We start from the raw sequence: 14208 nt of genomic DNA on the forward strand, positions 1-14208 counted from the left end.
TTTTGGGGGGGGGGTTCAAAACAATACTTTTTTCCTCCTCCCCAAATCAGAAAACAAGGGGTAGAAAAAAAAATCTTTGGAAAAAGGAATGCAAAGATTATTTTGAGGAAAAAAAGGGAGCCGGATTGCATCAAACAAACAAAGATTCTGAAAAACAATTCTTCCAAAAAAAAAAAAAAAAAAAAAAACATACATGAGTATTAGAAACAAGGGGAAAAATCTTGGTGAAAATATCAAGAAATATCTATGAAAACGAGAAAAGGCCCCCGAAATAGGAAAAAAAAAAAACGTATATCCAAAAAAAAAAAAAAAAAAAAATCAGTACATTTTAAGTCCAAAAACCAATCACAACTTTTTCCCCGAAGCGAATATAACAATTCCAACGAGAATTGCAAAATAAAGCTGAAAAATAATTGGTGAGTTCGTTGATTGACAGAAGACATTTTAGTCTCTTTTGAATGATTCATACACTAGCCTACCTTCTGTGCGGAGTAAATAATAAGGTAGTGATTGAGTTACAATGCACAATAGAAAACGCTTTGTTAAATTGCTTTGACAGGCTTGGAGGGGGTTGGCTGCAGCCGACCCGTCAAGAGTCAGTAAGTGACACTGGAGGGGAGGGGGCGGGGGTCAACTCGGGAGTTGTATAAATTGTTGCAAGCACTTTGCAGTGCAGCCAACTTGTGAGCTCTTCGCTATGAGCGCCAAAACAGATCTTACAATCTGGGCTCCGCACGCGGAGGAGTCCAAAAACTGGATTTGCCCCAACTCTCTACGCGTCTTTTCCCCCAGGACGGCCGCCCCGGAGACCTCCGCGGAGACCCCCGAGGCGGAGGCTGGCGCCGCCCCGCCCCACTGCGGCCCTCACAGACACCGACGGGTCGCGGCCAACGCTCGCGAGAGGAGAAGGATGCATGGCCTTAACCAAGCCTTCGACGAGCTGAGGAGCGTCATCCCGTCGCTGGAGAACGAGAAGAAACTCTCCAAGTACGACACGCTCCAAATGGCGCAGATTTACATCACGGAGCTGTCGGAGCTCCTGGCCGGCGTGGTGCAGCAGCATCATTCCAACTCCGGTAGGAGGAGCATGAACCACGCACACGTGCCGGAGCAGAACCCGAGAACGGAGCGGAGGGATTCTTCCGCCTCGCATCTCGTCAGAATCGGGCCTAAAAGCGAGCTCCATAAAAGCGGCTCGTGCCACTGCAGTGATGGGGAATCGTCTCATCTCAGTGACGCGGAGGACTGTCAAAGTGGAGGACGTTAAATCTGCTCACCGGAAGCATCACAGACTAAAGTTTGCGTCGTAAACTTCCTTCTATGGAATATAAAATAGGAGCCTATCAAATGGTTGTCACAAATGGAAAAAAAATACAGCTCACAGGATTTTTGGGGTTCTTGTTTTTTGATTACATGCAAATGTTGCTGAAATAGACGTTTGCTTCGTTATAGGGGTCAACAGGATACCTTTATTTGAGTTTGACAATAAATTAACTTTTAAGACCCATTATAAATTGTTAAATTATTCCTTTAAAAACATGTGGTTTAAGCTGCTTTGGTAAAGATGTCTGTTTTTATGTGCTGATTGGTCGAGCAACTAGAAAAAGTTTTAACTGACAGATTCATAGAAGATTTAGAAAATGATTGAAGATGTTTTCTTATGGGCAAAATGAACTCTAAGGCTGTTTTTTTTTTTTTTGCACTTTATACTTTACATGAGCCTAAAGCATCATTACTGTGATTCTTTTCTACCTTTGGTGAAGAGTTATTTTGTTATTACGTGTATAGAGGATTTATAAAGTCGTTTACTACAATAAAGAGACTATAGAGGAACAATTCCTGAATAACAATTTCCACAAGTGTATTGATTTACTGGGGACAAATTGTTTTAAGGTGATAAAAAGTAGAATGGGGACGTTGCATAGATTTTGTGTGTGTGTTGTATTAGGATTAAGGTTAAATCTTTAACTTTAGAGCTTAATTTAAATCTTCAAATACATCAGTTCTATTTACCTCCAGCAAAACTGCAAACCTTTTAACCAAATACTGAAGAATATAAAGATGAACATTTACTTTTAAAAGGTGCTCAACAACTCATTGGAAAATTAAAAGGATTGTGCACTCCAAGGCCAAGGTTAAATGTCTTATTATTATTATCTTTGAAAACGAAGAAACTGTCTTTCAAAGGAAAAATACTTATAATACTATGTTTTTATGTTAATCCTTAAATTTACTCAAGCTGCTGCAAATCAATATTGGCAAGACAATATCTAAAAAAAAATGCATTTAATTATAATTCATTTTGGAAAATTTTGCAATTATCTTAGTACTAATATATATATTTATTTATTTTTTTTTTAATTCAAGCATACTTGTAGGCTAAATGCTTTACAACCAGTATGTTTTCCCCATAATGTAGGCTTGCGTGATATTTTTTTTTGTTATGTTACTTGTGCATGAACAATTCCTCATGGCATAGTGAGAAATAATAATATAGCAATAAAACCATAAAAACTACAAATGAAATGAAGGTTTGCTGACATTTTTATTTAACTAATTGGTATACTGTAGGCTAGATGGTAAAATGTTCAAGTTGTTTTACTTGTGCATGAACAATTCAATACCTTGTGGGAAAAAAACATATTTTTAGGTTTAGTCTACAAGTACGTTTGAACGTACTGTATTTGCAAGTATGTACTGTACGTTCAAACATACTTATATATACACATTCAAACCTATTGGCAAGTACTTTTAAAGAGTTTGCAAGTTAGGAAAAAAGTTCTCTCCAATTTGGCAGCCACGCTTCTGTATTTTTAGATAGTTTAATCTGTAAATGATTGCACACGCAAAGCCTTGCTAGTAGCGCCCTCTCCAAGTAAAAGAAAACAAATAAAGCGAGAGACTCTAATAAAGCTAATGATGCTGCATGGTTATCTGTCACAGTTAAAGTGGCTCTTCCTACTCCGCTAATAGCCTCTTGGGAGAACAAATGGAAACGGCTTTACTGAAGGAGAGAGGTGCTTGGAACTTTTCCAGTGCCTTCAAAGTGCTTTCTGCCAGCCTGTGTGTCAAATTGGCCGAGAACACTGTTTATGTGTGTGTGTGTGTGCGCGCGTGTGGTGGGGAGTGGGGGTGAGGGCATCAGCGATGGAGCTGATGACCTCCTCATCTTCCCGCTCCATCTTCTTTATGTCATTTACAAGCTGGATGTTGTTCCTTCTGGCGAGAAACTTGCTGACACCATGATCCAAGGGAGACGCAACCATGGCCACGGGTTCTCTATTTTTCACTATCTTTTTTTAAGATGTTCATAATAAAGCCTGTCGTCCGTGACATTATACGGCCTCTGAAGAATGTATCCCTTCATCTTTACCTCGCGCTGTTTGCCTTAACAAGAGAAAGCCGCTTCACAAATACTACAGAGAGGTCATTAAAGTGGACCTTCCTGAGCCGCCATCAACAGGTCGGCTGGTTGTGATCAGTAGAAGAAATGGAATATAGTCAGGTAATGACCTTCTGTGGGAGCCTAGTAGCAGGCTGCAGGATATGGGAATTGTTTTTCAACATAGCCTTGGTTGGAAATACTGAGCTTGGAGGATGAATTCTCTTAGCACTGCGGCGGATTGCTTCAAAACCACTTAAGTCCAGTACGGGCCGTTCTTATGACACTGGTTGACCTCAAAATGAGGCTGAAGAGTTTTGAAAAATAATCTAAGGCCTTGTCTCTTGTACACACAACCAGGGCTTTTTAACATTTGTGGCATTATGTTACAAATTATGGAAATTACTTTGATTTATGACATCATAAAAGAATCATTGGGGAAAAACACTAGGGAACTGAAATTTACAGCAGAGGATTAAAACATTTAAAATTTCAAAATGCAACAATTCTGACATTTCTATGTGACTGCCACTGGGCGAGCGAGATTTTGTATACAAAAAATAATCACCGTCCAAATGTTGGACCATATAAAACCATTATAATTACAATTTTTGAGAAGTATTTTAATAGGATTTATGACATTAAGTTTCCTGCGATTTATCTAACATTCCCTTGAGCGAGGGTCAAACTATGTCAGCAAACAGAGAATTCTTTGACTTGTGTTTCAACTCAGAATAGTAGGTGGCGGTAGAGACCAGTTAATGGCTATGTCTTTGAGTGTCATCATCACGTAACAGACTACAAAGACTGACCATACCATTTTTTAAATGTATTATGGGTGTGAATAAATTTAAAGTACAATACATATGTATGGATAGAACTGGTGCCACTGAACAAACAACTCACAAGCTCGCTGGGTAGGTAGATACCTAGATAAACAGATGTGAAAACATAATGAAACTCATGGAAATGGCCGCAATTTTATTGTAATATGATGAGTAAGCAGTTTGACCTTCTGCCAAAATTGTGGCATAATTCAATTCATATTAACGTGCTATTGTATTTGGACCCTGTTGCGATATCAAGTATGAGTCAGCAAATAATGGTCAAAAGATCAACAATAAATCCATTCGGGTTCAGGGTTACTTCAGAAATGAAGCTTGATAACTAAAGCTTAATCCAAAATATGACATTTTGGTTGTAATTTTGTATGCACAAAATTTGCCGAGTGAGTTTCACTTTTTAGTCTAATTTTCCGCTAATTTCTATTAAGTGGGACCTTTTTGGAGGTCAAAGCACAAGTGCATCAGCAAAATGGAATAAATACATTTTGAGGCAAGTCCCGCTGAAAATTGCTTACTTTCTAAAAATTACCTCATGTGTCTTTATTTTCTAGCTGACGTGTAATCCATTAGGAAGGAAGATAAATACATGTGTGCTAACCCGTACTGAATTAATTAGCGGCTTTACTCTTTGCTCAAATTTAGTTTTTTGCTGATTGTGTGAATTTATAATGCACTGAAAGTTCAAAGTTTTGCTTCTGGATGTTGCAGCACACAATCGGTACAGAATCCTTTTCATGAGGGATAACTACTTTTGAGGTTGGTGGTCAAGAGGATTGTGAGATGCATTCATAAAATGAAACTTAGGTTGTATTTTCAACTGTTAACGTCATCGTCACCATCTCCTCACTTACTTGATGGCCGTACTTATCAGCTGTCATGAGAAAGCTCTTACTGGCTGTCCACGTCTACTAAAGATCATTATCCTTCACGGTCATTCCGTTTCCTCTCTTGAAACCCCCTCGGTGTGATTCACCAGGATCTTTCTGCAAACAGGGTGGCATGGTAAATACGACAGTGGGCACTCCACCTTCTTATCACCGCTTTATGGCTTGGAAAAAATAAGATGCAAGAAAGTGCAGCGCTTGTGCAAGCATGAGAATTAGAGAAGTGAAAAATCGGGAGTTAGAGCTTCCGCAATGTGCTATCTACTCGATGTTCTCCTCTGGCTGTACTTGTCTAACACTTATCTATATTAACTACAAACACAAAGATAAATGTTGTAAGATTTTTAGAGTGGAACCACAATAGCATTATTGTTTAATAGGCATAACAGTATCTCTCTCTCTCTATATATATATATATATACACCGGTATATATATGAATATGTATATTCACACACACGCTTACGTATACACACGTATGCACACACACACCCACACATTGTGGAACACGCTCATGACAGGTGACACAAATTACACTAACGACTTACGCCAAGAAAAAACAACAACCCAAAAGCAAAATAAGTCAAACTTCACAAAATAAAGCCACAAAAGGAAAACCCCAGACAGAACGTGACACCAAAAGCAGGCAAGCTTAAACAAGATTGTACGCTGAATAAAATTGCTTTTTTATATAAGAACATAATTTCATTTTTCTTTTACCACTAATTGAATGTGAACATAATAAAATTACAAAAACATGTTAAAAGTGAAAAAAATAAATCAATGCTCGACACACCAAAACGCGTGTCTCCCACTTCTTTCCATTCAAAATCCATTCTTCTTTCTTTCGTCAGAAAGACTTCAATGACTTGCTTGTAGTTTCTGCGTTTCATTTCCAAAAATAAATCCTTTTGTATTGACATGGACACACCAATGCTGAAAGTCGCGCCGATCCAATTTCCGTTTTGTTCTTATTCAGTGGGTTTATTTTGTGGGTTTAAAAAGAAAAGCGAGTAGATTTGAATTTTCAGCTAAATGTCCGCGGGTCTAGCTTCTTGAAGGCCGCAAACCTGCATGCTCTCTAAAACACACCTAATTCAAATTATTAGCTCATCAGCAAGCGCTGCAGGAGCTTGAAAATGATCCTAATCAATTGAATCAGGTGTGTTTCAGAGAGAATCGAAAACATGCAGGTTTGCGGCCCTCGAGGACTGGAGTTTGAGACCTTTGATGAGCAACAGGTTTTTTTTTGTTTGTTCTTTTTTTTCTTTATTTACCTACTTCCAACGTTAAACATGGTGGAACAATATAGCACCGCCTTCTTGCAGTAAGCATCCTGTCACTCACGTTGAACGTGAGGCCTCTAGATGGCGAACTTATGGCTCGATTGACCACAGCTGATTTACAGCTGTCTATTAAGCATTTGGGCCACTGACATATCCATCCGCGCTTGCGCAGAAACTCGCGCCGTTTCGATGCCAATGCCCTAGCTTCTGTCGAAGGCAGATTTCACACAGCATAGCGACACAAGTTTGCAGCATTCTAATTGGTAAAAACCTCTCACTTACTGTATATGTATCACTTACTGTACCTTCCAAAAAGGTGACATCATTCCTTTCTTGCCGATGGCGTCCGTGCTTATCAACCTTTGATGTTGCTGCACAATGAAGGCCAAATGTTCAAATGTGGGCTTAAACGAGATTGTCAAATGCAAGCTTTTTTTGATTGGTAGGCAAGCCAACTGTTGCGGGAGAGAAGACATATCTAATAGTAGGATGCCATTCTGTTCTCAAAAACAACATACATTTATTTACAATTCATATACAAATGTTACAACGTGATGGACGTTTAAAATCGGCCAGCACGTTTCTACCTTCTGCTTTGAATGATATCACACACAGGTGGAATGTGTAGACTCAGTAAGCTGTGGCAAATGTTCCCATTCCCCCCAAATTTTAGAAGTCCATCGAACTGTGAGCCAGGTAGTCCTTCCTTCCGATATTGGTGACCTGCTTGGTCTGCATTGCCTCCAATTTGGGACAGTCTGTAATACGATGACCGAGACCACCGCAAAATGTGCAGCCTCTCTCCCCTACAAAAGACCACAACAAGCATTTGTCAGGAATAACATATGCGACATTTTTATATAGATATTTAGGGGATGACTTACCTCCGATATCCAGCATGGTTTCGTCTCCCGACTGGAGCACCTGGAGAACCGGAGGAACCTTTTGCTTGGCTTCAATGAGGAGAGCTTTCAGATCCATTAAGACGGACTCATCTGGGATGTAAGTGGACCCCATCCCCGAAAAAAGATGTGAGATTTATGAACATTTTTTTTTTTTTTTTTTTATAATTTTTTCCACAAATGTAACCATAATGACTATATTTCAAATATGAGTTTTATAAATTGTTGTTGTAATTACTGGTGCTTTGCCTTACCACAGCCTTTATTGATGAACGTTGTGGCGATACCCGTCTGACCAGATCGCCCTGTTCTTCCAATTCTGTGGACTGGGGGAACAAAGAGAGAAATACCTTTGGAGGGCATATTTACAATCAATGGAAATATTTATGAGAATGCTGACGAAACAGAAAGGAAAAACAGCAATAGAGGGTGAAATATGGTCTGATTGTTGACTGACAAAAAGATGATACACATCTCAGCAATTTCAAAAAGGACATTTTGGAGTCCTTTTATGTTATGCGGAAGCTGCAGGAGACTGTGCTATTAGACTGGCTCAGCTGCAATAGCTAATGATTCCGACCTTACATACATTTTTCATGTTTACTGAATATTTAAAAAAAAAAAAAAAGAACACTTGGATCTTATGTGAATTCTCCAGTACGTTAATCTAAGAAAAAAAAAAAAAAAGGAAGAAAAGAAATCCACATTCAGCCCATTATTTGATCTTTCTTTTCATATGATGGCAAAACCCACTTGAATTGTTTTTAGCTGGTGACCTTCAGTACCAGGAGTCCTCAGGTACACTATTTTTTTTATTTGATTCTATTATATTTATAGCCTAGAGTGCGGCGAAAAATGGATGAAGATATGTTGTTGATCTATCTTTTGCAGACAGACACAGCTTCTACTCTTCTACACAAGAGAGGAATTTTTCTCCAGTGTTTTGTGTTATCTGGAAATGATAAGCGGTTTTGAAAAGGAATGAATGTTTGTTCGGCAATTTTTTTTTTTTTACCTCCTCACATGTGTACTGATAATAACAGTTTGTTGTTGTATTTTTTTATATGCTTGAAAAAAAGCTCCTTTCAGATCAAGGTTACAAGATGGTTATTTTTCAAAAGGAGAATGAACAAAACAGGGATACTTTGAATAATTAATTAAAGAAACAAGCGAGGGCCATCGTAACAACACAAGACTATTGTCTCACCATAGTTTTCAATCTCCTCAGGCATGTCATAGTTGACCACGTGCTGGATGGCCGGGAAATCTAGACCCTTAGAGGCCACATCTGTAGCGACGAGGACATCCTTCTTTCCTTCCTTAAATGCTTCGATGGCTTTTGTTCGTTCCTCTTGATCTGAAACACACACATATAGATAATGAAGGCATTATTGTATGGAAATGTTACTTAAACAAAACAATAGTGCATGCCCACCAATCAAGAGTGGAAATTAAACAACCACGTCTTTCACGTGTGCTCTTGATGAAACAAACGCGACATCTAGCGATATTGATAAGGAACTACAGATAATGCAGAAATACAAATTGTTAATACAATACTAGGGCCCCAACTTTATGGATTTTTTTTTTAGGCTTGGTAAAATAAAAATGCAGATTACGAATTTATCGGGCAATTAAATTAAAAAAATAATAATGAATAAAATAGCCATTGTTTAATTCCAAAATATTTCAACGGGTTTAATTACAGTACAGCTATATGTGGAGTTTCAGTATTCACAGGCGGGCCTGGTAACAATGGTTGCCCGAGAATAGCAGGGACCAACAGTACATTTATTGTTTGGAAAAAAAGAAAAAAAAATTCTGGTTCAAAGACGTTACAGGCATTAATTATTGTCTCACATGTGTTTGTGTTATTAGTAGTTGAATAGGTATCATATTTAACAAATGTATGCTTAACTTATGTTGCTTGTGTATTTTGTGTGTGTTTTTTGTCAATTACATAAAGGTAAAAACTTCAAATAAGACGCACATCTCTGCCATTTGGACGATTATTTATAGGAGATGTTTCAAGGGCCCTAAGTGGCCAATTCAATCGGTCTGCAATAGTCTGGGGAAGTGAATTAAAAGAACGTATGTATTTTGTGATTGGCTAGCGTAAAGGCCATGTCATTTGTGATAGAACTGCGACAGACACTGAATGACTGTACTGAACATAATAGTGCATGTACCTTTTCCTCCATGAATGGCCACTGCCTCCACACCTTTCAGCAACAGATACTCATGAATAGCATCAACGTCAGCCTTTTTCTCAGCAAATATTAACACCTTTGGGAGAGATTTGATTTTTTAAAGATTTAATAAACGGATATGAATTTTGCACCTGTGCCAGAGCATTCTAAAAAAAATGTACTGACGGGAGGTGTTGTTTTCTGGAGACACTCGAGCAGATACACCATCTTTGCCTCCTCTTTGACGTATTCCACTTCCTGTCAACAAGCACACAAAACAATGCGGGCATCGGAATGTCTTTGACCATTGAGTGTAGACATTTGAGCGTACCTGGATGACATCCAAGCTGGCAGCACCCGCTCGGCCCACGTTAATCGTGATGGGTTTGACCAAAGCGCTCTTGGCAAAATTCTGGATCTTCTTGGGCATGGTAGCACTGAAAAGGAGGGTTTGCCTTTGTCCCTAGAGGGGAAAAATAGGATTATACACACCTCTTCTACATATTACACTGTAAATTCAACTCGTCAACATTTTCTAGCACAATATTGACACTAGCAGATTTACTGGTTTAGTATCGCTACAATATATAAAGTATAATACATTACAACTAGGAGGGGTCTCCTGTACACAAAATATGAAAAATAAATTATGAGTCAAATATTTGATTACCCATTTGTTCCTGATTCATAGAGGATGACGAACAGCTAAATAGTGCGATTATAATTTTGAGGAGAGATTAAACAATTTCTGACAAATTTGACCACAACTTTATGGTTTTAATATCACCAAAAAAAACAAAAAAAAAAACAAAAACAAAGGTATGCAAAAGGTCATTAATGCTAGAGGCGGACAGTCATATGTTATTTAAAGTTGGAGAATTTATTGTTAATGAACCATTACTGTCAGGTTACTGTGTACAATCAAATCAATCAATTTTAAATCAACATCGCAATGTAGTAAAACACAATTTTCAAACTACATAGATTGCATTTTAGGGAAAAAACATGTTTTATTTTGGTCACTAGATTTTATTTTATTTTTAAATGTCACATAGGACATTTAAAATACTCATATTTTGTTCATATAATACGAAAAACATGAAAAATTAAATTATGTACTTTAATTAGTACTTAGTATCAGTAATAAGTACTTTAAATTAAGTAATTTTGTTCTATATTAATTCATGGTTAATTAATGGTGCACTTGCTTTTTTCTTTTTCAATGGGACCTTGAAAAAAAAAAACACGTTAAATCACCAATTACCTTAAAATAGGAAAAAATGGTCCTGATGTCCTCCTCAAAGCCCATGTCAATCATCCTGTCAGCCTCATCCAGGGCCAGGTAGCGACAGATGTCCAGACTCACCATCTTCTTCTGCAACAAGTCCATGAGCCGCCCAGGAGTGGCGACCATCATGTGCACACCACTGCAAGCAGAAAACAATTTTGATTTTATTTATCCAGTAATGCGAGCATTTCACACATGCTGGCTAGGAAAAACTACATCTGCATTTGAACACAGAAAAGTAGCACTCAAAGTGTGGTATGAGAGCTCCCTCTGGTGGTACAAGGAAAAAAAAAACTTTTGTACATTGGTACCTTAATTTGTGTGTTCCAAACTGCTGTTTTGGTTTCCCAATATTGCCCTAACTTACTGTTTCACAACTTCCATTTGCTCCTTGACGGACATCCCTCCGATACAGAGGGCCGTTCTCATCTGAGGGGCTCCCTCCTCCTCCAGCAATTTGCAGTAATATTCGATGATACCGTGGGTCTGCCGGGCGAGCTCTCTCTGTTGCAAAGAGAAATCACAGATTGTTGAGTTGTGCATAGTCTTGATTACAAATCAATAAAAACTTAAAGCTACTACTTACTGAAGGACAGATGATGAGTCCATATGGTCCTTCTCTTTTAAAGAAGGGCAGCCGCTTCTCTTGCTCCAAGGCGAACATGATGATGGGCAAAGTGAAGACCAAGGTTTTGCCAGAGCCAGTGAAGGCAATGCCAATCATATCGCGACCTGACAGACTACAAATACAGGCAAAATTGTATGTATTGGGGATGGGCGAATACCGATATCATAGATACATGGTCTATTTCAGTGGACACAAATGATAGGCTGGCTCTCAGGAGGATGTGTGTGCATACTTCACTTACACTGTTGGAATTCCTTGAATTTGAATTGGCGTTGGATGAACAATTCCCTTCTTTTTCAAGCCTTTAAGAATTGCTGCATAACAACAACAATTGTTAGCAGACAGGTATGTTTACATTGATAGAGAAAACTGTGTATATGTGTATACAGTCGAGAATTTAATCATATAGTGGTACCCGGTGGAAGCTTCATCTCCCTGAAGCTTTTGATGGGAGGAGGGATGCCATCTCCATCAACCAGGATGTGAAACTTCTTCCTGACGCGTTCATTTCTGGTCTCTGGCATACTGAGGACATAGCGCGGAGCCTTCCAGCTGCAAAGAACAGTTATGTCACGCGGGCCTGAAATGTTATTAAAATACTTCTAAGCAATTAAAGAATAGTAAAATAATCCTACCTTGTTTTGATTGGATCATCATAAATGATACCCTTGGCCATTTCTTTCACGGACATCAAAGCTGAAGAAAAAAAGAAAAAGTTCCCAACATTAGCCTTGTGAATGGTTTGATTTAATCACAGTAAAGTACTTTTTTTTTTTTTTACCTCTGCCCTCTGCAACACTTTCTAAAATCTTCTCTTCCTCTTTCAGTTGCTTCTCCTTTGCAGACTCTTTGCGTGCTGGAAATTCCAAATAAAAAATAATTTAACGTGTTAAATAAAAATAAAAGTGAAATTTAATTCCTAAATATCTTGAAATGTGAACCTTCTGCTTTCTCCTTGAGATGCTGATGCTGGTCAAGGAGACTGACGTTGGAACGCGGGCCGAGACCTTCGTCTTCATCCCTCTGTTCCTCGCCACTGTCTCTATGCTCCTCATCCACTGCTTTACCGCGCAATCGCAACATCTTCTGCACCTGTGAAGTGAGCAAAAGATGTATAGTATGATTGATAGGATAATGTTTGATTTCAATGTGAAAAGAATTCAAGTTACACCCACATACCATCTGTTGCTTGCGGATTTTGACGGGAACGTAAGGAACATAATCTTCATCGTCTGACCCCTCAGGTCCAGAACCTTCATCTTCTCCATGGGCTCTCTATTAAAAAGAACAAAATAAATAAATAAACGGCATAAAGAGAAAGCAAGTATTTAGTATTTAGTTTACTTCATGGCTTAATGTTACCCTTCAAATCAAAAACTGGGTTATTGATAAAATTGATGCAAGGTTTTAATTGTTTTATTAACGATAGATTGCAAAGTATAAAGTGAATTTCCGCTTCGGTGAGTAATGCATTAAAAAAAAAAAAAAGACACAAATAAATGTCGCCACTACGTTTTAAGTGTTGTCGACATAATGTGTGCCATGTTAAAGGTTGTTCTTTGCTAACACATACACCGAATGTAGTGGATACGGACAGACTTCGTGTCAAAATAATTAACATTAAACCGGTAGCGCAGCGAGTTTGCACTGCTAGCAAGCGGCTACATCTAATCTTGGACGTTTACTGCTGGAAGAACGACTTTTAAATGGCGCTTACCTTTTTAAGTCGATTTTCGTCTTCCATCTCAGTAAAAACTATGCGCCAACGTAAGCAAATATCGCAGTAATTATAGGCAGATTTTTTAATATATATATGTTAACAACACACGCTGGCGGCCAATGCTAAAATAGCTTAAATACGGAAAGCTAAAAGGCTCAAAATTAGCTTTGGTTTCACTGACGTCACGGTTACGCAATGGTGTCGGTATTAAGGAAAAAAAATCAGACTTAATATATTTTGTCAAAACTGCATCATTTTAATCTTCCAGAATGAAAGATTGTTCACAGTATCAAAAGTGAGTTTTTTTTTTAAACAAGCAAAACCAGCCAACATACACTTGGCTGTCATTGGTATAAATCTACATTCAAAACATTGAATCTTTGTCTATTTGAAAGAAACCAGGAGAATATCAGAGAAATCTCTACGGAAAAAAACGACAGAATAAAAATGTACTTCTTCTATCGCAAGGATTACCACCGGCTAAAATTTGGTTGTTGTTGCAGCTATTCTTTGAAATGTGTGAAGATGTTTGCTTCAAAAATCATCAAGCCTCGGAATTCCAGTGGGGATAAGGAAAGCGTTATACGGTTGAAGCTGTTAAACTCACGCACACAACCCTTTATAACACATGCCAAAGGCTCAAAAGGGCCCAAAATATCTACTTCATATGTACAAGCATCAAAATGAGTAGAGCGTGGGTTCAAATGTTAAACAACATTCACTCTGGGATATAACTATACCAGCTAACACGATAAACGAGAATGAGCGACTACATTTTCAACACATCATGCATGGATGGGCACGACATTGCAAACCAGCATGTGTTGGGCTGCATTTTGTGTGACAAATGTTACAAAAGATAACTGAAAGTGTTTGTTTTGTATGAATGATATTTGCTTACTCTCATTTCATACTAATAGAACAGTACAGGTTTCACACGGTGCAATTTTTTTTTTTTTGCTGGGAAAAAAAAGTCTCCAAATATTGCGCTCTGCTTGTGAGTAAACATCGAAGACAACCATCTGTTAAACATGCTGAATGTGACAACATCATAGGGGAGCACCAGAATTAAAATCCAGAAGTTTA

General features: G+C 38.2%; 2 protein-coding genes across 2 annotated transcripts; one reads left to right on the forward strand and one right to left on the reverse strand.

Moving 5' to 3' along the window:
- Positions 1-673: 673 nt before the first annotated feature.
- Positions 674-1824, forward strand: atoh1b (atonal bHLH transcription factor 1b). Its single transcript, XM_088431809.1, has one exon. It carries the CDS (start codon positions 698-700, stop codon positions 1265-1267), a length of 570 nt encoding a protein of 189 aa, XP_088287935.1. The 5' UTR covers positions 674-697; the 3' UTR covers positions 1268-1824.
- Positions 1825-6890: 5066 nt separating this feature from the next.
- Positions 6891-13283, reverse strand: ddx41 (DEAD (Asp-Glu-Ala-Asp) box polypeptide 41). Its single transcript, XM_088431131.1, has 17 exons — positions 13120-13283; positions 12582-12677; positions 12344-12494; positions 12184-12258; positions 12038-12098; positions 11818-11954; positions 11644-11716; positions 11361-11514; positions 11142-11278; positions 10751-10913; positions 9818-9949; positions 9673-9744; positions 9487-9583; positions 8505-8654; positions 7552-7623; positions 7280-7390; positions 6891-7201 (listed from the first exon to the last, which is right to left on the reverse strand). Exons 1-17 carry the CDS (start codon positions 13144-13146, stop codon positions 7065-7067), a joined length of 1845 nt encoding a protein of 614 aa, XP_088287257.1. The 5' UTR covers positions 13147-13283; the 3' UTR covers positions 6891-7064.
- Positions 13284-14208: the final 925 nt, after the last annotated feature.

The sequence above is a fragment of the Hippichthys cyanospilos genome, chromosome 13, assembly GCF_059441005.1.
Source record: "Hippichthys cyanospilos isolate Australia breed blue-spotted pipefish chromosome 13, RoL_Hcya_1.0, whole genome shotgun sequence".
Lineage (NCBI taxonomy): Eukaryota > Metazoa > Chordata > Actinopteri > Syngnathiformes > Syngnathidae > Hippichthys > Hippichthys cyanospilos.

Bases quoted from the DNA above. Each gene is read 5' to 3' on its own strand.
- ddx41 (XM_088431131.1), bottom strand. From the start codon at position 13,146: ATGGAAGACGAAAATCGACTTAAAAAG. The intron at 12,678-13,119 runs GTAAGCGCCATT...TCTTTTTAATAG, and splicing joins ACGAAAATCGACTTAAAAAG to AGAGCCCATGGAGAAGATGA. The intron at 12,259-12,343 runs GTTCACATTTCA...TGGAATTTCCAG, and splicing joins TCTCAAGGAGAAAGCAGAAG to CACGCAAAGAGTCTGCAAAG.
- atoh1b (XM_088431809.1), top strand. From the start codon at position 698: ATGAGCGCCAAAACAGATCTTACAATCTGGGCTCCGCACGCGGAGGAG.